The following is a 25,032-nucleotide window of genomic DNA, read 5'->3' as shown; positions in this document are numbered from 1 at the left end:
CTTGACAGGCTGAAAAACTGGGCTAAAATGAATAAAATGAATTTTAATGTTGAAAAATGTAGGTTTAGGTAGGAAAAATCAGATGGGTGAGACTTATCTTGGCAGTAGTGTGAAAAGGATCTGAGTCAGCAATGTGACTCAGTAGCTAAAAAGGCAAGCAACATTTTGGGCTGTATTAAAAGAAGTATAGTGTCAAGATCATATGAGGTCATGTTACCACTTTACTCCACTCTGGTTAGACTTCACTTGGAGTACTGTGTTCAGTTTTGGGCACTACAACTGAAGAAAGATGTAGAGAAACTAGAGCGTGTCCAGAGGAGGGCTACAAAGATGGTGAAGGGTTTGGAGACCAAGTTGTATGAGGAAAGGTTGCGGGAGCTTGGTTTGTTTAGCCTGAAGATGACTAAGTGATAATGATAGCCATCTTCGAGTCCTTGAATGGCTGTTACATAGAGGATGGAGCAGAGTTGTTTTCTGTTGCCCCAGAGCATCAGATCAGAGCCAATAGGTTAAAATGAATTCAAAAGAATGTTCAGCTAAACATCTAGAAGAAATTCCTAACAGAGGGGTTCCACAGTTGAACAGGCTTCCTTGGGAGGTGGTAGGTTCTCCTTCTTTTGAAGTTTTTAAGCATAGACTAGATAGTTATCTGGGCACGTAGTTATGAGTTCCTGCATTGTATGGGGGCTCGGACTAGATGATCCTGGTGGTCTATTCCAACTCTACGATTCTATGATTCTAACGGAGTATCATGGATATTTAGATGAGTTTGTAATGTGGTTTTAATGATTTCTTACTTGTAACTTTAATGTTTATTGTGTTAATTTGTTATCTGCCTTGGGGACTGTGAAAGACTGACATATAAATATTTTTTCATAAACATATAATTTGAAATAGATAAATATAGAAATGCATAGACAGAATTTTTCTGTGTTCTGCTGTTTGTTTGATAAGCGATCAAACCTTAGCTCAGAAATATTAGCAAGAAGTTTTTGTAGGATACCTTTTGAATTCAAAACTCATCTAGCTTTCTGCCTTTATTCCCATTTTGAAGAACATATCAGCCCTTTCATGACTTCATGATTTTTTCAGAGACTGGCAAAAATAATGATTCATGTTGTGAATTTCTGTCATGAGCAAATATCAGATTTTCCAATGCTGAGTCCTAAGCAACGTTTCTCTTTCTTTGAACCCCAGGGAGAAGTGTCTCCTTCCGCTCCAACTAGCTTTGGAAAGCAAGAACATGAAGTTGGCCCAGCATGCTCTAGCAGGAATGCAGGTATGTTGGGATGACTTTCAGCTCCCTTTAGATCTTTCCATGAATCGAAGTGTTTGGTCTTTATTTTCTTTATTCTTTGGACTTTATTTTCTTTTATACAACATTTCATTTTTATGAATACCTTGATCTTCTGCTAATTTTTGCAAAGTAATTCCTATAGTTTATTTTTTTAAATAGTATGTGACCACTATGTGATATTCCCTATTTATAGGACAGGAGGGATGGTAGGAGTCTTAGGAGCATATTTTGTGAGGGTGGAAGTACAAAGATGTGTACAGAACAGGTTTGTGTTGGGTAGATGATGCATTTGTTCCACATGCTGCTCTTCAGCTAGAAGAAGAAGAGTTGGAGAGCCAGTTTGGTGTAGTGGTTAGGAGTGCTGACTTCTAATCTGGTGAGCCGGGTTTGATTCCCCGCTTCTCTTCCACATGCAGCCAGCTGGGTGACCTTGGGCTCACCATAGCACTGATAAAGCTGTTCTGACTGAGCAGTAATATCAGGGCTCTCTCAGCCTCACCCACCTCACAGGGTGTCTGTTGTGGGAAGAGGAAAGGGAATGTGATTGTAAGCCGCTTTGAGACTCTTTCTGGTAGACAAAAGTGGGAAATCAAACTCTGTTCTCCAATTAGAGGCCACTGCTCTTGACCACTGCACCACGTTAACTACACATGTGTGCGGACACAATCTTATGTGATGTTGAGGACTCAGTCAGCCATTAGGCCAGCATTCCATTCATCATTGGTTAGAGCAATTGACTCCTCTTCTGTAGTATCCCAGGGAACAGCTGCACAATTTAGGGGTGAGAAAGGTCATGCAATTCTAGATGGCAAGAATATCAGACTTTAGGAAAACAGAATCTTGTTGCCACTATTTTAGCAGTCTGCTTTTGGGAATAAAGGTATTTAGGGCATGTCCAACTAGATGAATGAAAGATGTTGTAGTGGATGGTAGTGGTAGTGTAGAAGGTTCCATATCATGGAATTACAGGGCACTCAGAAAGGGTGTGGAAGAAAAGTAACTCAACATTCCCTTTAAAAAAGCGTCATGTAGAGATCTGTATGCAGCATCAGTCTCTTTGCTAATCCCCACAACTTCTTGCCCACAAGCTGATGCAGTTATTGAATAGAGGCCCCTAGTTTCAGAAATGACACCGGAGTTCTGAGGATCTTAGTGTTTTAGTACATCCCAAGTGTGAAGACTGAAGTCCAGACACCTGGAGAAAAGATGTCCAGAGGACAGTCTGTTCAGTTATGAATATTTAGCTGGGTGTCAGAGATGCTCAGAGAAGTTCATCACTTGCTTGCATAGCTTATATTTTCTGTTTTAACTCTGTTCACAGGTTTGTCCATTAGCAGTTACTGTTGTTAAGGTGAAACATAGGGAGTTTACCTGTTTTTAAAGTTCTGGTTTGAAAGGATGATGGGTAGTGCTTCTCCCTGGTAAAGGCTGGAGACTGGCCCTGGGTTATTTACTCAGTGTTCAATTCTGTTGGGAAACAGGGGAAGTCTTCCTGGTTCTCCACAGCATTGTGATACACCCCTGCACCTCTCTGATCCTTCCAAAACCTTCTTTGTTCTGTAGTTTTTCAAGAACCTTCAGCAAAACCTGTATAACAGCCATATGAGAGTGAAAGGTCAGATTTGTTCAATCTCACCTGCACAGCAACCATTTTCCCCTGGGGTGGTCTTCATTTTATAATTGACAATTGAATATCATTATAACAATATAACAATCTGTGTATTGGCCTTCATTTTAAAAACTTAGTTGGTCTTAAAGATAACACTGCACTCAAACTTTGTTCATTAAAAAAAAGTAAGTCTTCATTCCCTTTCATTGCAGTCAAAACACCCACTGTTGGGGGAGTGGGACAGGGAAAACAGCCATGTGAAATCTACTGCCACTTGCAATACACAGCAGTAGCAACAGACAGGAGTGTGTCCCCATCCATGTCTTCTGGCCAGGAGGTGGTGCTATCCCAAATGTAAAAGTTGCCTTCTAAACACCCGGAAGAACAGCCACTTGTAGCAATTTCTCCCCCCCCCCCTTTTTTTTTTTTTTGAGGATTAACTATTTTTGTACAGGAGCAGCCATATGAACCTGATATAATATAGCACTTAGAGCATTGTACTATATAAGTAAGATATGAAGCATCAAATCTCCAAATTTCCACATAGGCTTGTGTAAAAGTGCCTGTTACTGCTGTGGCTGCTAAAACAGCACAACGGCAATAGGGATTTCACAGAGCAGGCTTCTCTGAGAGCCAACGTGGTGTGGTGTAGTGGTTAAGAGCGGTGGCTTCTAACCTGGTGAGCTGGATTTGATTTCCCGCACCTCCACATGCAGCCATCTGGGTGACCTTGGGCTCGTCACAGCACTGATAGAGCTGTTCTGACCAAACAGTCCTGTTGGAGCTCTCTCAGCATCACTAATCTCACAGATGTCTCTTGTGGGGAGAGGAAGGGAAGGGGATCGTAAGCCGCTTTGAGACTCTTTTGGGCAGTGAAAAGTGGGGTATAAAAAACAACTCTTCTAATTCTTACTAACTTTTAAATCCTATGTGGGAAATTGCTGCCGTGTGCATGAGTATAACAAGATAGAGCAGTGGTCAATCATTATCACCAGGGGCCAGTCAACACTTGAAAATGTTACTGAGGCCCAAGGGGGGGGGGGTAGTCTTTTGTCAAGGGACATTGCCGCCACCGACTGAGCCCCTGCTCCACTTGCTTTTCCGCCGGTGCCCCTGACACATCGAGGGGGAGCCCCAGCCATGGCGGCCACTGGAGAGCACCAAAGGTGAACTGGTGGCAGAGTGGCAGGGCAGCCCCCGAGGCAGCAGCCAGGAAGGAGGATGAGGAGGAGCCGCAGTCCAGTACCAACTGATCCACGGACCGATACCAGTCCCCGGACCAGGAGTTGGGGACCACTGAGATAGAGGACGGCTTCAAAGTGAATACAAACTCAGAAAAATAAACCTATCCAAAGGCAATCCGTATCCTATCCTTATATGTTCTTTCTTATAAGGAAAGATTATTCTTGTTTTTTATAGTATTAAGTTTATTGTGTTGCCTTTGGATAGGTTTCTTTTGCTGTGTGGATGGGAACAGGAAAATTTGAACTTCTTTACCTACGTCACAGCCACCGAGACTCTGCTGTGATCTTTCAGAAAACCTCACAGCAAAGCAGGTTGGAGAAAGATTGGAACAATGCTAGGGAAACCTTGGAAGGTCCAGGAACACATTGCCAATTTACAGGGAAGCGTGTGTGGGGGTACCATTCCCAGCAGCATTGAATCTGGGGCAAATGGCCCATGTGACCATGTCCATAATCAGGGCACAGCAACATAAGCACGTTACTTGCGTGGCTAATCAAGCAATGGGAAATTAAACTATGTGCATATATGCATCAGCTAAGCTGGTATGATCTGTCAACATCTCATTTCTGTTGGTACTGGATTTGGAAAAGGTATTTTATACATTGTATGATTCTTTATAACAGTGCTATGTAGCAAGGAAATCAATAGCCTCAGACTGAACAGCTCCATTTCTCTTGCAGAAGCTACTGTCTGATGAGAGATTTGTAACCATGGCAACAGACTCTGATGACAAGCAGTTGCTAAATCAGTTGCTGAATGCAGTCAGAGTAACTCCTTTCCTCAATGAAGACCTGCAGGTGGAAGTGATGAAGGTTGGTGTTTGACTGACGTCAGTACTTGCGTGGCTAGAAGGAAGTCTTCCAGGTTGACTCAGGCCCTTCAATTGGCTTGAACTGACTGCATCCTTACTAATGCAGTAGAAAACTGGCTGTCAGCTTTTTGGTGGAACTGGAAGTTTGCTCTGGCAATGCAGATCTGAATCTCTACGATATCACCTTAGTATTTTATTGTTATCTCAGATACACACACACAGTGATAAATGAAAATGGCTCAGTTTATACCATCAGTTGAAAATCCTTAGCAACTATCACATAGCAGATAGTCCTGTGGTTTAGGTCTAACATTCTGAGCAAGGCTCTTTAGTAAGCGTAGTATTTTGCTAAATAATGAATGAATATTTATTTTTCAGCCATTTAGACTAAAACAGTGCTTAAAATATCAAATAGATACAATAGACTAACAAAATATAAACTGGTCAGTAAAAATTTTAAATTCATCATAATTATAAATTATATACTATAAAATTTAATTTTAAAAATTACCCTATAAAAGAACTATAGGTTTTACGCGGGCTGGGACCCACATACCTGAGGGACAGCCTACTGCCCTATGCCCCCCGCAGGGCTCTGCGCTCTGCGAGTGAGAATATTCTGGTCGTTCCCAGCCCTAGGGAAGCACGCCTAGCCTCGACCAGGGCCAGGGCCTTTTTGGTCCTGGCCCCCACTTGGTGGAATGAGCTCCCGGGAGAGCTGCGGGCCCTGCGGGACCATTCAACGTTCCGCAGGGCCTGCAAGACGGAGCTCTTCTGCCAGGTCTGTGGTTGAGGCTGGGGCTGCGGTGGTACATCGACTGGTCTCCCCCAAGCTTCTTCTTGGACACCATTGACCTCCTTCTCCTCCACCCCCCCCTTTTTTAGGAAGGGGGGTAGGAAGGGGATTTTATTATTGTGCAGCCATGCTGTGATGTTTTTAAGTCTTTTAATGGGAGTTTAATAGGGTTTTAAGACACTGTAACCCGCCACAACCCATTTGGGAGTGGCGGGAAATAAATCAAAATAATAATAATAATAATAATAATAATAATAATAATAATAATAATAATAATAATAACAACAACAACAACAACAACAACAACAACAACAACAACAGCTATGCAACTTAATGGCAGCAGCACAAGATTTGGCAAGACAAACAGTTATTTGACTATTTTTGTCACTTAGGAACTTCTTCACCTTTTCCCCTGATGGGAGACCTGGAAGTCTCTCCAGTAATGATTGGATTAATTGGCCTAGCGTAGTGTTATATATAGAACAGTGAAACAGTGAATGTTCCCTTGTGTCTACCTGGCCTTTAGCGCAGGGTCAGCCCCTCTGCAAGGAAGGAGTTTCCTTATAACGACCCTCCAAGACAGCTGAGGGCAAAACATAGCACCTGGCCAAAGAGTGTGTCATTCTCTAGGGAGGCTAGGTAGGTAGCTGAAACAAACACAAAGTTTAACAAAAGGTCTGGAGATTTATTTGGGTCCCATTGCCAGCCAATCTCCTTAACCCTTTGCTTAACTATGGATTTGGCTTGGTCAGGGCTGAACTCGAGTAATAATTGCACTGACAACACAAGTCTTTCTATCTTGGATCTTCTGATTTAAGCCAGGATGATTGGAATCTTTCCTTTAGGATAAGTGATGACAGACTATTGGGATTATGATCGAGTTTAAACCATGTAGCAATAGATGACATGCTGACCCTAACTTCCACTTTTAGCATCCCCATTTCTAAGCTATTTGATTTGATATGCAGCAGCGGAACTGAAGAATCGCCCTAAGAAATTTGGATTGAACCCTCTCCAAATAAGCATTGCCTGTAGCCAAGACTCCCCAAAAGGAGCCATACGGGACTTGAGAGAGGGTCTTTGCCCTGAAAAGTTTCAAGGCTGCTGGAACAGATGACCTACTCTTGGTAAAGAAAAAAATGATTATATAAGTAGTTCACAATATAACAGACCTTCACGTGTGCCCACCGAGCCAAATACAACCTACCATACACATATGGTATTCCATCCACCCAGGGATGATCTTATTGATCCTGGAGCCCCAGACAGAACTGAGTCCCTCAGAAACACTCAGATAATGAGGGTCAGGGTCGTCTGATAGCTGGACTATCAGTGAGGGGATCAGCAATAACTCTGTGATGGCAGGGGCTTCATAGTAACAGTTGGGGCTTGCTAAAACCAGTCCTGGATATAGAGCTCAATAAACCTGATGAGGGATTTTTTTTGGGGGGGGGGTATTACCTTGGTGAGTGATAGTGGCTGTCAAATGCAGCTAACTGATGCCAAAACATGTACAATACTATGTCTTTTTTTCTGAGTATCTTCTTAAAGTTCCCCCTCTGTACTAAAATGTTCACATTTGGCACAGCTCAAGTACATGACTTGTCTGTATTTCATATATTTAATGTAGACTTTGGTTCCTAGAAATGTTCATACATCCTCATCGGCATTGATTTAATTAACAGGAGTGCTTCCTTGGCAGGAGCTGTGTGTATCAGAGGCAAGGTTCCTGAACTTCCTTACTTACATTATGCCTTGTCTTTGCTGGAAGCAACTGCATGGCACTGTACTTCTCAAATATTATCCACATTGATAGGGAGGGAGGGGGAGGGGGATGTCTTTGTTGCAGGAGAACCAGTAGCTTTCAATCAACTGAGCTTTTGAAATTCTAACCCTAATCTAATCCATGTCATTCTTTATTACAGCTGAGAATATTGTCAATGATATTTAATTGGATTGTGCAGAGGATTTCTGAATTACGTATGGTATACTGTTAGGTAGAGAGCATATCTGATTACTTCCAAGAATGTTGTGTCCCTTTGAAGATACTCTTTTAAGGAACACCATGATTTTGAGAGATGCCAGCAATAATATTTGACTTTTTCACTTCCTTGAGGGAAATCTGGACTGGTAAATATGACTAAGAAGGAAGAACAGGAACTGAGTTGTTCTCCCCCCCCCCCTCAACTTGCTAGAACTAATGCTATGAATCTCACTAATTTCATTCTGGAAAACTGATCTGTGTATATAAATGACAATACCATTAATTTATCTAAACACTGGTTATCCTGTTTTTTAAAATTGCCTTCAGGATTCATTCTTTCTAAAGGTTGTTCATATATAGAACAAGGAACAGCTTTTAATGTTCAGGTACTTGAATGCTTCTTCTCCTTGTTTTAGTTCTTATTGTTGTGACAGAGGGCAAGGAGTGGACATACAAATCATAGACCTATATGCATATTTGCCTATCTAAGAGAGAAGTTCAGTCAGTCAGTCTTTCAGGATGCATTCCTAAGAACACTCTCTGGGAGTAAGCCCCATTGAATAGCCTGGTAACCTAGTTGGTAGGCATGAAAACCCAGTCAGTTCATAAAAACAATATAAAGCGGCAAACAGCATAAAACAGGCCTCAGTGTCTTTCAGACTAGAAGCAGAGTATTAAAATGATGGCAAAAGATCAGTTCCTTAATTAATCTTGTGGATAAAAGAAAGGCTTTGGCCTGGGGCCTAAAAGAGAGTGGGGCAGGTGCTAGCTGAGCCTCAGGGGGAAAGGGCATTCCACAGTGCTTGAAAAGCAATGCTGGGTTGCCAAGTTCCTCACCAGGGAGGAGGGAGAGAAAACATGATTTGTGAGTGAGAAGGCATTCCTTACAAGGTTCCTCTACCACCAGAGGTCAGTTGGGTAGTGACCAGAGTGAGTGTTTGTTGAATGCGCTCTCTGAGGCTTGTCTGGGACTTATCCTACTGTATTTTGGGCACCAGGCCAAATTGTCTGTTTTTACCCAAGCTGAATCTTTTGGTGTTGTTTCTATAGTTGATTCTAGACTCAACTGTTTTGAGTCTCATTTTAAGCTGCTAAATGTTTTATGTTTTTATGCTCTGGCTGGATTCTTAAAACTCTTGTCAATTTTTGTCATTTTATATTTTTTATTATGTTTTACTTTGTATGTTACCTTGAGAGCAGGTTTTCTGGTGAGGTGGTATAGGAATTTTCTAAACAAATAAAAATGTTTGTTTAACATTGCTCCTTAGCCAATAACCAATTCCACATGTGCATAAATAAATTTCACCTGATTGCTTCTGTTCAATACATCAAATCATCTTTAAACATCAAATCATTTGTGGAACTTCAGGTACAGATTTTAATTCCAGTTAAGAGCCAGGGTAGTTTGTAGCAGCTGCTCCTTAGCACCTTAGCTGATAACAGATTTGTTCCAGCACAGCTTTCATGATTCAGAGTCCTCTGGACTCTGTATTGCACACACAAACACAGTTGCTCCCAATGAATTTATGGAGCTTCCTGTGGAAGAGCACATGATTTGCATATAGAGCATCCTGGCTGCAGCCCTCACGTCCTAGGTTAAAGGATCCTGTGTGGCATGTGCTGGGAATAATTTTCTCTCTCTTTTATCATGAAGAGCCACTGCCAGTCCAAATAGATCATATGAGTACTGATCAGGATGAACCAGTTTTCTTACTCGATATAAGGCAATTTCATCTGTTCAAACCTTCCTCCTCTTTGCTTGAAACCTTGAGCAGTTAACTTCAAATTGTGGTAAGAGCTCTTCCTGCTGTTTGTGGAGCTGGCCAAGTTACCAGGATGCTGTGTAACTGCACATGGTTTTGGCATTGAAAGAGTCAACCAAAGAACTTTCTTGATTACATAAATATCAGGAAAGCATTTGGTTAATTTTCCCTACTGCCAGCTCTAAATGCTTTTAAAGTGTGGGGTGTTTTTGTTTACCTTTTTTTCTTGCTTCAATTAGATAGTTCTGCTCTGTCTGCAAACCACATACTGTCATGACAAAAACAATGCCAGATTTACTCAGGTCAGCAACATGGGTGGCAACTGATCTCCTGCTAACCTTCACTTTTTGTGATAGAATTGCTGTTTCCTGTATCATCTGTCACTTGGTAATTGACTAGACTTTGGAGATGACCTTCTAAGTCTGCTTTTGCAAGGTATCAAAACATTTGTAGGAGGTGAAAAAACGAAACACTGTCCCTACCATAGGCTTCTGTTACCTGCAGGGATTCCTAATGTTTTTTTCAAAACCCTTTTAACATTACCAGAATTGTTAATAATTGCCCTTACTGCTAGGCTTCTTTAGCAGTAACAAAAGCCATAACCTTAGCCCTCAACTGGTACTTCACTAAGGCCTAGTGATAACACAAAATGGCCATCTACAGTCATTGTAAACAGATCTTGAGCAGGACAGCACATTGCAACCCCCTTATTTATTAATTCATTTAACTTATATACTGCCCCTCACTATGATGTCATGTGTGACTTCCCTTTGCACTTGGTACTTTAGACTTCTGACACACACACACACAAACACACACACACACACCTTACAGTGGCAATCACCTAAATAAAACTATGAGCATTCTCTGGTGTCTGTATACTGTGAGTGCATATACTGGAATGCATAAATTTCATCTGAGTTGTGAAGACCATTTCTGCACAAGGAATCTACCCCTGGACAGCCTTTGAATGTTGGCGGCTTTTAGAGCCCCCTCCACATGACATCGCCTGCATCCCAAGGCTGTCAAGGAACTGGGTTGTGTTTTGGCCATTTTTAACTTGTGATGAGGGAAACTGCCAAAACTGGATCTACCACTCTCAATCACATATCTCATTAGTGAGCAATCAGACGCAAGCCCGTATGGAGGGGGAAATGTCTAATGTATTAAGGGGTTTTTATTCTATTGTTTTATTGTAAACGGCCGAGAGACTAATTGAGAGTGGTTATATAAAACCAAAGAAATAAAATAAATAAATGCTGTTTTGCTCTGGGGTTTCTCCATAGCAACATGGCAGTGTTGATTTTTATTAAAAATGCATCTATGTTGTGGCATTACAGCACAGCAACGTGGAAGTGCCTTTTAAAAAAAATTTCAGGGCTCGGGAGATGAAAGAAGGTTTTAGTCCATGAGATAGCTGCTTTGCTGTGATTGACAGGCCAGGGAGAAGTTCATTTTGCTTTCTCTTGCAGCCTCATCAGGAGGCATAAAGCCATGATGGAGCAGAGGGAAAATGCAGGAGGGGTCTCCTATGAAAGGGGCTGCAAACGCGAGGTTTACCATCCCACGTTTGCAAGTAGGAAGCCACTCACGTTTCACCCCTCCATGTGGAAATGGTCAAACTTTCACATGTCAACATTCAGCCAGTTTCAACAATGTACTATATAACTGGGGTAGTCAACCTGTGGACCTCCAGATGTTCATGGACTACAATTCCCATGAGAATTGTAGTCCATGAACATCTGGAGGACCACAGGTTGACTACCCCTGCTATATAACAATACTGTCTGTGCTGATTTTGTTTCATCTATTGCTGGAGTTTAAGGTTGTACAATATAAAATAATATTGAAAAATGTTAAAAATGCAGTAGAGTTTACATGTACAGTGAGCACTCTCCAATGGTTTTGGGGTTTTCTGACAATACTCACCAAGGTCATTTCTGCACAAGGAAAATGTCCCTGGACAGCCTTTGCATGTTGGTAGCATATTGAGCCTCCTCTACATAATGTCACCAACACCCAAGGCTGTTCAGTGGCTATTTTTAAAGTGTGATGTGATATATCCAGAAAAGTGGATTTACCACCCTGTATTGTGTGTCCCATCTGCAAGCAACCAGTGAACAACCAGGGATAAGACCGTATGGAGCGGGAAATATGCAATAGTCTCTTTAGCATTGTCCGGCTCTCATACCCACCCTCCCCTCTCCACTTCATGCTCTGAGAAAAAAAATTTAATGGAGCCGTAAGCAGAGCAACACATACTCGCATTCTCGTATACGTGAAACGCCTGTTGTTCTTTAACAGTCATGCCTCATGGGCATGGGAGGCAGCCATGGCGGCGGCGGCAGGAAAAAAGCAGGCGGGCTGCAGGAAGTGCAGTAGTGGCGCCTGACAGGCAGTGCTGTCCATCCTGGCAGGGCTGCCATGGCTACTGGGTGGCTGCATGAGGGAGGAAAAGGTGGGGTTCTAGGATGCTGCTGGCTTTCAGCTTGACATGGCATCCAGCAGGCTTCACTGGCTTTTGGTCCTCCTCCCTTTCCTTTGGACCTGAAGGAGGCTGAGGGTGCTCGCATGTGCACAGTCTGCTCCGCACAACCTCTTGTGCCAAACAGGTCCTGAGATTGTCTTTTCCTAGACCACATTCCCATAGACATTCAGAACATACATTAATGAGGAAGTAGTTTGTGTATTTATGTGGGATGTGGTAAACTGGGATACCTCTTACAGAGGTAGCTGTAAGAGAAGGATGACAGAAACCTGATTTAAATAAATACAGAGTGTATTGAAGGGTTGAAAGATTACCAGTTCTATTCTGCAAGAAAATCAGAAGAATGAGGGATCCGGTGTGTATTTTGACTCTATTACAGTGCAGTTTGTATCCAGGATCAGACTTCTATTACTGTCTTTAAAGACAAAGTAGTTATACCATTTTGTCTCATAGCATAAAATGCATTCTTATGGGGAAACAAAAGATTATGATAGAGGATAAAGGAATAAATGGCACTGGGGAAGCGCAACAAGAAGGAGAGTTTTTGATTGAATTATACAAAACTGGAGACAAGAAACTGAGTCATATATTTGGCAGGAACTTTGGGTGCACTGGGAAGATTTGAATCAGAAGTTCCAAACTGTCACAGGGCACCTAACATTTGGATAGTATTAATGGTCAGTGATTGTGTATCATGTAAAAGATAATATAGGAAGAGACATCCAGCCTTGCATGGCTTAATTGCTTTCATCCTGTTTGCGTTTCTTGATTTCGTTGGAAGCATTTTCATTGGGCATTGTCCCAAGATCCTCTGCTGTGTTCACCACTGTATGATTATCTGTGAGACACAAAACATGGCAGTGGCTTTCCATGTTCTGTGTGTGCCTCATTGGACTTGCTCATGGTATTACATGTGCAGTATATACTCGCATATAAGCCGAGTTTTCCAGCCCTGTTTTTAGCACTTAAAAGACCTCCTCGGCTTATATGTGGGTAATTGATTAACAGCCTGCCCCCAGCCAGCCAATCGCAGCATTGCACCTGCAACCTGAGCTCTTTGCAAGTGAGCTAGTGGCCTTCTGTTAACCTTTGCTTTCTGCAAAGATCTTAAAAATTAAGCTCTTTGTAAGTGAGCTAATTGCTCCAGCTAACCATTGCCTTCTGCAAAGATCTTAAAAACTAAGCTCTTTGCAAGTGAACTAATTGCTTCCAGTTAACCATTGCCTAGATTTTGTGGTAAAATTAAGCGCCTTGGCTTATATGCGGGTCGGCTTATATGCGAGTATATACGGTACATTCAGGCTGCAAGAGAGGGATGAACAGATGCAAGTTGTGTGACTGTTCTGTGTTTCTGTAGTCTCAGAACCAGATTATCATAAAATGTTTTACGTGATAATGTCTCTGAATATGACTCAAGCATTAAATGATACAAAATATGACTGCCAGTTTCTTAACTGAATCTAGCTGTGGGAAGAAGCCATGGCTCTGTTGTAGAACATTTGCTTTGCATGCAGAAGGTCCCAGGTTCAGTTCCAGGAATAAGGAAGACTAGGGAGTAGGTACCAGTCAGCATAGGTAATACTAATCTTAATCGACTAATAATTATGATTCAGAATATTACAGCTGTGTGTGTATACTCATATTATGTCAAAACATCTCCATTAACTGACAGTTTGCTTCTGGTTCAATTCAGAGTGCTGGTATTTACCCCAATATCTAAAGAAACTCCTCCTCTGTATGTGCCCATGGGCTTGGTCTGGGCAGGTCTTTCTTTCAGTGATCTCACAGTATCTGTCTCTTACAACAGTAGCCCATTAAACAGCATTCTCCGTTGCTGCTCCATTGTTGTAGAAAGGCCTTCCTCAATGTGTAGGGTTCTATCCCTACTAGCCCAAGAATTCTTGAAAATAAATCTTAGTTAACAATGTTATCTTCTATACGGCGGTCTATTTTCAGCCTGATTCCTTATGTGTTTCTCCCATTTTGGAGAATTGTATATAATCTGTATGTAAATCTGCTTTTCGTTTTTTGTTCATTGCCCTGAGTTATTGGGAGGATAGAGTAGAATGTTTTTAAATACATGAATTTACTCTTTATTTCCACATGTTCATAATTCACAAATCACACTCTGAATGTCAGAGCAGTCTGTGTACTTTTATTGCCACCCAACACAGTACAGAGCTAAAATGCTGCACTTCTACCCATGCTGGCCATTAAGAGTACAAACTATTTTGATATGGGAAAGATCTTAATAATATATTTGAGAAATATACAGTCTGTCAGTTTGGAAGTGTGCTAGCTATAATAGTGATGCCATCCTCTCCCCCCCCCCCCCCCATCAAGCACTTAATAAACTTTCTCCTATCTTTTGGGGGTTGATCCATTGATTCTCTTCCATGAAATTTTTCTTCATGGGAGAAGTGTTTAATGAAGTATATTTTGAAGGGTTTTATTTGTTTTTCTTTTTTTTTAAAATAATTTTATTGTTTATTATTATAAAGCATTTACAGAAAAATTGTGAAGAAAAAGCGACCAGCTGATATGGTTTGCCATCTCTTTTGACATAGATATTCAGTTCCCATCACATATTATTCCTAATCTAGAAGTTTTTACCATTTTTCTTAGCCAAGTGATTGTTAATACATATGAGAGTATGATCTGTTATAAGAATACATTCTGTTATTATCTTAAATAATATTAGGTCAGTCTCCTTCATAAATTTGCCCTGACCCAAGAATTACTACTGCTGTCTTGTTAATACCTATGAAATATGGTTTGTCCTCCTCTTTTAGCATTCATATTGACATACATATTCAATTCCCATCGCATATTAATCCTGATCTAGGAGTTATTACCATCTTTCTTAACAAAATAGTTGTTGATACATAGGAGGGTATAATCTATTATAAGGATATATTCTATTATTGTCTTAGATGATATAAAGTCAGTTCCCTTCATATATTGGATCTGTACTGCTACTGTCTTTCCCACAGAAAGCCAGGAAAATACTCTATTGTTCAACTCATCTTTCGGGTGGACGCAGAAAATGAAATTGTGCTTTTTTCCATAGCAGAGTGTTTCTGATTGTCCTTCTGTCAGGGCCAAAGAAATCTCTTACTTGATTCTTGCTTGTAGTCGCCTTTGAGGAGGCTCTGAATCCTTTGTCAATCTGGATCTCTTCCTCTGGTCGCACAGGAATATCTCCTGATAGCTTCCTAGTTGCTGTCGCTTTTGAATAGACTCTTTTTATTTTGCTGATCCAAATCATTTCCTGCTCTGAATAGACTTCCAGGTTTTCGGTGCTTTCCTTCCTTGAATCTGTTTTCCCAGGTTCTTCAAAGGTACTTTGAGTTTTTACCTCTCTGGCACTCTCTCCCTCCAGTTGATTAACTTCCAGGCATTGAAGTTTCACTTGATTTGTTGTTAGCTGAGCTACGTCATCAGCTGGTCTCTCCGGACCATGGACTCCATCCAAAAACTCCCCCTTAGTCCCACGAATTTCCTTTTCCAGCTTATTGACTGCTTTCAGTATCTTTGAGTTTCCTTTGCATAACAAATGGAAAAGCTGTGCCTTAGTTAGTTCTTCCATAGTTCTAGGCAGTCACAAACTATAAACAGAAAGTCTCGTGAGGTCTCGCGGGAGCACGAGCGATCCCAAATTATCAGTTTGTCGATCTCCGTATCAAGTCAAATTCCCCCACTGAACTTTCAGCAATAAATCTTCAAAGCACTCTCTTTGTTTGGTTAATGGGTATAATTAGCTGGGAGTCTCTCACTCAGCGAAAGAAGGAATTCGCTTGTAAATTGGTTGAGGGGGAGGGGAGGGAAGAGCTTTTGTGGGAGAAGAGAGAGAAAAGCCAGAAAGCTTTCAATTCTTACTGTTGCAGATTCAGCTTCTGCTCCTGTCGATCTGGTAAATGATGGTCTGGGAAGAATGTGAGGTCAGCTGGTCGTTTCAAGCTTGTAAAGTTGTTTGTGACAAAGACGCCATCGTGACCTTGAGCTCAGGCCGCTATTAATCCGGGGAGTTCGGTATCTCCCCACGGATCTGTAGGACCCTCAGGATGCCGTTCCCGGTTCCTGGGGCGACCGGTGAGCAGATTTGCGTATCTGCTCAGGTCAGCCAGGTGCAGAAGCTCCTGACCCTCGGCATGGCTTAAGAGCTGAACAGAAGTCCAGCTTCCTTATGGCGCCATCTTCAGTCTTCCTTCGGTTTTATTTGTTTTTCTGATGGGGAAAGACTTGTTGATGAGGGAAGGGAGTCATAGGATTCAACCCTCAATCTTTAGTAAGAATTTTACCTAGTAAATTTCTACAAGTTAGACTGAAGATACTATTCTTGTGTGTGTGTGTGTGTGTGTGTAAAGTGCTGTCGAATTGAAGCTGATTTATGGTGACCCCATTTGACTTTCAAGGCAAGTGAGAAGCAGTGATGGGCTTGACCTTGCTATCTTTTGCAGTATCTGCCTTCCAAGTGCCAGCTCTATTTAGCTTCTAAGATCTGAATGATCAGGCTATACCATGTTGCCTTTGCTTCCAAAGATACAATAGCTTTGCCAAAATAATAGTTGGTATGCTGTTCCCTGTTACAGAATAGCATCCTTCATTATCCTAGAAAATATGAAACTGCTGAGATGGCTACTGTGGAAAATGAAAAGGGAGAGATGGAAATAACTAATTAATCCCAGCTCAACTATTCCCCCGAACTGCTGGCAGTAGTAACCTTTTCTAGTATTTATGAGGCTGTTTTACTTTATGGCTAATTAAAGTGATAAAGAACTTCTGGATGGCTGCTATGAATATTTCTCATACTATTAAGAGGTAGCAATCCCCATTTTCACCCTGAATCCGTCAGAAATAATTTTCATTAATTTAGCAAGTACTGTGTGCTGTGTATTATGTGGGTATAGACACAAACAGAAGTCTGGGGTGTATTATAAAAATAATAAGCAATTACAGAGAAAAAGGGGCAGACTAAAAAACTGACTGTTCACAGCATTCTTACTTGAAGGACATGGTGGCCACCTGTTCTCTTTCTAATTGACCAGTGACATAAGGTTGTAATTTCCCCACCTACCACTGATTTTCCAATTGTGACTTACATGGATATTGATTGCTGCAAAAATGTAATTAAACTGGAAACTGATTTTTTCCCTCCTGGGTCATTTAAACATATATTCCTTGTCCTGGCTTGGATGTTATTGGGAACCAGGGGTTGTTCCTTCTTAACCACAACATTAAGGTGTTCCCATGTACCAGCTCAACGAGCCTCTTGTGGCGCAGAGTGGTAAGGCAGCAGATATGCAGTCTGAAAACTCTGCCCATGAGGCTGGGAGTTTTAAAAAGCCTTTTGAAAATGGTGATGGAAGGAAGTAATGGCTACTGCAGGGGGGGACTGAGGCAAGAAAGTTCATCGTCTGGGAGCCCTGTTGTTACTGTGCTCTATTGGCTACCTCAGTGACACCAGGCCTGGGGGGAAAGTCTTGGACAAGTTCACATGTGTCTTTGTTATGAACCATGTGGTCAGACTCTCTGAATTGCATCCAAGGTCCATTTTCCATAAGTGGAACTGAACATTCCAGCCTCCCGCCTGCCCTGGAGCTCAGTGATATCCAGGAAATGTTGATCCTGCCAAATAGACAAAGGCTTTAAGGGGTCTGTGGTAGGAGGGGGGAATTAGTGGAAACTGCCAGCTCCAGTTCATGCTTTTGCAGCTTTTCTACTCCCAATTTCCCTAGGTCGTCAGGGCATCTCCTTTGGCTTCTGTCTTCTGATTTCACTTCAATACCTTAAAAAAATTCCATATAGAATATAAATATTTATTCCAAGAATAGATATCTATTCAGTTAAAGGATGCCTTAGCTTTGAGTCCAGCCACACCATATATTACAACCGAAAGTATTTTCAAACCCATTTGTTGTTGAAGACTTTTGGTATTAAAGACCCGCTAAATATTTGAAGTGAGGTAGTTTTTCCCCACATCTATCTTCTAAAAAGGGTTTGAAGTTTAGTGTCCAACCAATCTTTCTTACTGGAGCTGCAAAAGCTTATAGCAGATTGTGTCTGTGCAGCATTTTTAGTGTTCTACCATTAAGGGTATGGAGGCAATAGCCAGAGAGCCTTAATGACTGTAGGAATATAATGAGTTCGACACCTCCTCATTATCTGAAACTGTAGAAATAAAGAATTGTTAACGAAGAACAGGGGAGGACTGGTCATTCATATGAGTATGGATAGGCATTGAACTATAAATGGTGACTCGGGCCGCACTGCATAGGGGCCATGCCACATCTATTCCCTGTGCAATTTCTCAGTCCATACCTGAAAGGAGTTTGAATCACTGGCTGTCTTGTGATGCAGGCCAGTTATATTTAAGGTGTCCAGATTTTAACATTGGTAAAGCGGGACATATTGACCGGGGGGGGGGGGGTTCTTGATTAAAACTTTGGTCTATATGGAGCAACAAAAAGTTTCATAGAATGCATAGAATGCAAAAATAGTATTGTAATATATATTTTAATTTCAACATAAGTACAATTTGCCAGGTATTCCCAGATGTCCCTCCAAACGTGGGACAATCTGGTCACCTTAGTTATGTTATGGCCAGTGGAGAAGGCAAGGGAGAAGGCTTGGAACTCCATGACCTGCTCCTGGTCTTCCTGTCCTTATGAGTTCCACAGTGGGTGTGGTGGGTCTGGACAAGCTCCGCTCTTTCATAGGAGATGCATCTGAGTACCCTCTTGCAGTAAATCTGTTTTTAGACTGCACAATGAATCTGAGAAGGAGGCTGGGTTGAAACAGGACTGCTTAAAAGTTTATGTAAATAGCCGTGTCGTTGCTGCTATATCTTTCTAGCCCACAGCACCCATAATAACTAGTTTTATTGTAGGAATAAAAGGCTTGTTTTGCTGTCCATAAAAATAGGAATTCATTGCAGTGACAATAAAGAGGGTAAACTGAGGCACTTTGGGGAGAGAGAGTATCCTTGAAAATAAAGCAAGGAGTCAGTTGATGATTTTAAACTGTTAATATGTGCAGGGATTTTGATTTGTTCCAGTTCTGAAGGAAATCCAGGCCATATTTTATACCTGTCACCTAAGCCCCTTTCCTGCTGACGGTGTTTATGTGTAAAAGACAGAAATACAGTTGTATCCAGGTAGACAAGTGCGAGTGCTTTATCACAATGGAGGGTGTGAACATTTCAGAGCAAGCATGGCTTGTGAACTCCAGTGGAGGGTGTGAACATTTCAGAGCAAGCATGGCTTGAATATATTTGCTTTAGAGGACAGGGTTCTGCAGTGATAAAGCACTTTGAATGTATGACACATTTGCCCTGAAAAAAATTAAGGGGATGTATTTATTTATATGAAGCATTGATTTCTCACCATTAACAGTGGTCAACGCAGCTAACATAAAATATAAAAACTGAGAAAATAAGAAAAAATGTGATTTTCTCTGGAGAGAGAAAGGGGTTTGCCTTTCTATTTCTCCTTTCCCTTCCCAGTTTCATTTCCCAAGGCAGAGGAATAATGGAAGTGTGACTAGTCCAAGCATTTGGAGGACCACGTGTGGGTGGAAAGGGCAAAACCTTACCCCTATGATTTGACAGAGTCCAAATTGGGGGTCCATATGATACTTGCTAGCCATTTAAAAATGGAAAGGTTTGATCACAGATATCCTCACATCACATCTGTTTAGGGTTTTGGATAGAGGTTCATCAGTGCAATCTTCAGAGTTACAGTCTTCTAAACTTATTGACTTCCCTGAACACAGAATGGTGTAACTCTAACATTTTCCACATTTGAGACATAGCTTGTTTTAGCCTTGCTTTGGATTTCCATTGGATGCTGCAAGATGACATTTTGCTTTCCGCATTTGGACTTTGTTCCCTTCACTTCCCAGGTTATGTCTTCTGCACTGAGAGTCACCATATGTCTTCTACATTGAGAGTCAGAAAGAGGTAGACGCCCATGATGCTTTGCTCCATTCCTGTTCCTATTTTTTCACAAAATGGTGCCTGCTTGCACATTTCTTTTTGTTGTACCCCTTCATTCTACCATTCTGTGGACTCGATTGCCTTCCCTCTTCCCCCCAAGTATACTGAATGTAATATTTTTAAACCCTAGGTTATCATGTTACAATGTTCCTGCATTGTAACATGCAAGACTTTTTTATACCGTTAGAAACAGCATTGTAACATAATTAACTTTTTTTTAAGTCAGATTTTTGGGAGGGAGGGGAAGGATGGCAACAAAGAAATTGGGCATGCACAAATGACTTAAAATTGCAGCAGTGGGAAAAAAACCAATACAAGCATATCTCCATTGGCCAGCCTTAAATTAAATTCCACCTTGAAAGATGAAATCTCAGGAATTTCCTAAGCACGTGGTAATTGAGAGGGCAATTTGGGTCTGTGCCCAGAAGGGTGGATTTTTTATCATCATCATCATCAATCAATTTCCTGCCACTCCCAAGACTGGCTCAAGGTGGGTTACAGCTTGTCCCTGCTAAAACCCCAATAAAACCCTATTAAAACAATACAAGGATGTAAAAGTCGTACAACAAAAAAACAGAACAAAACCAAAACAAAATATGGTGGTAGTACTAATCTCCCATCCCCCACTAACGTAGAAACCAACAGAAAAATTGGTCCTTTAAAAATGCAAATCCAAGTAATATTGCTAGTGTGGAAATGGTCACAGACTGGGGATGTGGATGGCATAGTATAGTACAATCTTGTCAGATCTTGGAAGCTAAACAGTTGGTACTTGGATGGGAGACCACGAAGGAAGACTTTGTAAAAGTCAGCAATGGCAGCCCATCACTTTCCTTGAAAACCCCTTAATGGGGCCACCGTAAGTCAACTTCAACATGATGATACTTTACATGCAAGTCTGACTGGGATTGTGCCATAAAACTCCTCCCCCCACACTCTTGAAAGGTGTTAAGGATAAAGAGGGATTTAACTGAGCTTCTCTGAAGAGGGAATTCTACAGCTCAGAAGCCACCAATGAAAACAATGTGTTCCTAGTAGTCCCTCCCTAACCGCAGGCATGTGAAGAAGAGCTTTGGGTGATAATCTAAACAGATAGGTATTTCCATGTATTCCTTTAGGTAATCTGATTGTTTAGTCCTGTAAAGGGCTGAAGTATCACTTTTAACTGTCTCTGGAAATTATTTGGAAGCTAGTGGAGTTGCATTATATGCCACATTATGATCCAGCTGTATTTTCTGAGCACTTTTCAAGACAGCTCCACACTGTCAGTAAGCACTCCCGGATATCCAAGAATAGAGTTTATCAAGGAGTTCTAGTCTGACAACATTATTTTTAGGGAATCGTGAACCCTTTCCCAGATAGCCACCCTAAAGTGTTAAGAAGTAAATCCCATTTTATTCAGTGTGACTTCCACTCACAAATGCAGCTCAAGAACAGATCATTCTCAGATGTGTTTGTCTTATAGACATCCATCTTCCTTTGTCCAGATTAAGGCAATCAGACTTTTGTTGCTGTTCAGTTGAACCGCAAGAGAAAAAATAAAGAATAAATTGGCAGCATTGTGACATTCTGTGGACTTCCCCTTCTGGGGTTTCTCGAATCCTGAAGAATGTTTCAGGGGTTTCTCAGTGGAAAAAAGGTTGAGGAAGGCTGGCTAGGCATTAGAGGAGTGTGGCTCACCATGGAGACTTGTCAGCTGGAATCACCCATAGGTGCTGGCAGAGTTTAGATATGCAAAGAAGTAAAGTACTGGCTGCTTGGAGAGTAAATAGCTTTATTGAAAATTGAAACGGTTTTTTGTGTATGATGATGATGTCATCCGTTCAGTCATGTCCAACCCTTGGCGATTCTATAGGAAACTCTTCACTATGTTCCCCTTTCTCTGACTGCTTCTTTTAGTTGGTTCATGGTCATCCCTGTATCAGTTTTGATCATGTCGAACCAGTGGATCCTTTGGCGACCACGTTTCCTTTTGCTGCTGACCATGCTGAGCATTAATTATTTTTCTAGCGAGTTTGATCACATGTGTCCAAAGTAAGTGAGCTTTAGCCGTAATATATTCCCTTCTTATGACATAGTTGGTTTGCCCCTCTCTCTGAAACTATCTTGTTGGTAACTTTGGCTGTCCATGGTATTCACAGCATTCGTCTCCAACACCATAATTTGAAAGCATCTATTCTCCTGTCTTCCTTCCTCAGGGTCCAGGTTTCATATCCATAGATTGTTATGGGGAAGACAACGGCGTTGACTAGCCAGCACTTTGTATTAAGGCTGATATCCTTACTCTTCCATCTTCGGTTCATGCCTAACATTGCGTTCTGGCCCAGTGTTATTCACCGTTTGATTTCACGGCTGCATCCACCACTTTGATTGATCATAGAGCGAAGAAAGATGAAATCATCAATACATTCAATGTTCTCATTGTCAATCGTGACTTTGGTGCTACTGCCAGTAGTTATCTTGGTCTTTTTGATATTTAGGTATAGTCCCATCTTTCCATTTTCTTCTTCATCTGAAGTTAAGCAGGGAGGAAGTGTGCTCAAAGGAGCAGGAAGTCTCAAGGTGTGCCAATCAAGACACAGGATGAAATTATTTGAAAAATACCAGGAAGTTCCCATCTAAATATGCTTAACCTCCAATGTCCCATGTAGGATATTCTTCATATGTGTTCATGCACACTATAGATCTTGCATATTCCAACTATTGGGACCATATCACTCTTGCTGCCAATGTGTTTCAGGCCCAATTCAAGATGCTGAGGATCGGCATTTAAAGCCCTATATAGCTTGAAGCCAACATACCCTAAGGACTGCCATTTCCCATATGAACCTAGCCATCCACTTTAATAATCTTTGGAGGATCTGCTTTGGTTGCCCCTGCTATCTAAGGACAGACAGGTGGCAACATAAGAAATGCCCTTCTCAGATATGATATCAAAACTGGAACTGCCTTGGTTGTCCATTTCCTTCCAGTGGACAGTGCACAGTATTTCTTGTCTCTGTCAGGGCCAAGCATGACAAGTGGTTGTTTGGGGTGTCACGATAAGGTTGCAGCATTATCCCCTGGGTTCTTACGTGCTTGTGCAAAGGTCACACCAGGTGACCATTGTCCTTTCTTCCAGTGGTAATTGGAGCAGGGTGTGGACTCTGAAAGATTTGGAAAGTTATGTCCCATCCCGGTTGTTAAAGGCAGGAAGCTAGTCAAGTCCCTCTCCAGTTGTGGTGTGGGAGGGGGAATGAACGAATGAGCTCTCAGAAGCAGCTGCTGCCACCACCAAAGCTGTTGTTCTCAATACCTCTTGGCAGTTTTTATCTCCTCTGTTTGACCATTTTTGGACTAGAATTCAGCTACCTTTGGAAACCTCTTCCCATCCTGATAGTTTAGGGTGAGGATGCAGCTGAGACCAGACTAGAAACGAAGGCTATTTAAAAATACAAAGCCTTTAGTGTCTAACTTGAGTAGTGGCAGCACAGAAGGGGCAGGGAAAAGCTATTTCTTCCATGTAGAGTCCATGGCAAGAAGGATCCACTTGTTTGTGCTATTACCACTCTAGAAAAAGGCAGGAATATGCATATTCTAAATAAATAAACAGGAGGGGGATTTTCTCCCTGCCCATACCTCTGCTGTTGCCTTGCAATTCACAGGGAATGGCATAGGAGTTGGTCCGTTTGGCATGGCTAAATGGTCTGAGCCCATTCTGTCTGTTCCCTATGGGTAGATGTGCCCCAGTCCTGCTTATTCTCTCCAGTTCCATGTCCCATTACTCTTTATACTCTCAGGCTCCTCTTTCTTAGGCTTCCATTTCCTTTAGCTGCCAATGGATTCATCCTAATGCTCCTTTTGCTGCCTCTGTACTACCTAGCCCTTCCTCTTTTTTAAGCAATGATGTTTCCTTCAGTCCCTTTGCTTATTCACTCCTCCTTTGCTTCCCTCTGCCTTCTGTACCTTTATTTTCTACCAACCACTCATTCCTTCAGGTCTTCTTCTATCAAAACATTGCCTATCTGCACACTTCCTTTGGTCCTCCTTGCCTTTGGTTTTCCTGTGCCATATCTTTTATACCTCCAGAAACCTAACCTAATTCATCATCCATCTCTTATATGAGATTAACTATCTCTTCCATTACAGATTTGATGCTGTAGAAGACTTCTATGTTCTCTCTGAGACGTAACACCTAGTTTCAGAATTTAAACTGCCACCATGGCAATTTAATACAGGTCTTTCTTTTGAGAGAAGGAGACTTTTGACTTTTTCATATTTAAAATGCCCCAGGTGGAGGACAAGGAAGATGTTAACCTCCTTTCCCTCTGAGTTTCCTCTCCTGTCAGGGTTGGTGAAGTATTCATAAAGAAGAGGTGAGAAGACCAGTTAACAACTATGGAATTGACTAAAGTCTGTTACCCTGAAATGTGAAAAAGCAGTATCACTTAAGAAATCTTGGTTTGTGGAATTAGAATGTATGATGCATTAAACAAATTCTTTTGGCCTGCTTTTTTATTTAATTATTTATAAGGTTTGGGAATCTCTGCCCCTGATTGTTTTCATGTATCCGCCAGTAACCACCCAGGCTAAAAATGAAATGTATGGCTCGAAGGCCATGCAAAAATCACCCAGTATACTGCCCAATGCCACTGTCCAATCTCTTTCCGAGAGTCTTGCTCATTAGTTTGGAAAGCTCCATAAATTATTAACATTCACATTCTGGATAACCTGGGAGCAAAGCAATATTTCTTGTTTTAATACAGGAAGCACTCAGCAGTAATTAGTATGCACAGCCTTCATTATGAGTCACTCATTTATGGAAACAACTTTCATAAGAGCATTTGCAAGATAAGAAGCAATTTAATAGTCTGCCCATGGAAGTAGTCATCCTAAGTAACTGGGTTTGTTTTCATGCTCAGCAGTATGTTTCCAGTGATATCCTTTATAATGTCTACTTTTTTCTCCCTAATGATGAAGACAAAACATTGAGAAACTCTTTTAAGATCTCTGGGAGTTGCAAGATTATTAATTTTTTAACAATTTGGCTTTTGTTACCTTCTT

At 41.4% G+C, this 25,032-nt stretch overlaps 1 protein-coding gene across 4 annotated transcripts in view; it reads left to right on the top strand.

The window, feature by feature from the left end:
* ARFGEF3 (ARFGEF family member 3) overlaps positions 1 to 25,032 on the top strand; it is a 128,484-nt gene that overhangs the window by 23,975 nt on the left and 79,477 nt on the right. For all 4 annotated transcript variants that reach the window (XM_077351568.1, XM_077351560.1, XM_077351550.1 and 1 more), the window contains 2 exons: positions 1,198 to 1,279; positions 4,832 to 4,963. In XM_077351568.1, coding sequence (XP_077207683.1) covers positions 1,198 to 1,279; positions 4,832 to 4,963 — 214 coding nt within the window. The remainder of the gene's footprint in view (positions 1 to 1,197; positions 1,280 to 4,831; positions 4,964 to 25,032) is intronic.

Source organism: Paroedura picta, chromosome 1 (genome assembly GCF_049243985.1).
Source record: "Paroedura picta isolate Pp20150507F chromosome 1, Ppicta_v3.0, whole genome shotgun sequence".
NCBI lineage: Eukaryota > Metazoa > Chordata > Lepidosauria > Squamata > Gekkonidae > Paroedura > Paroedura picta.
The sequence above is the reverse complement of the archived record's forward strand: the minus strand, read 5'-3'. Positions and strand labels throughout refer to the sequence as shown.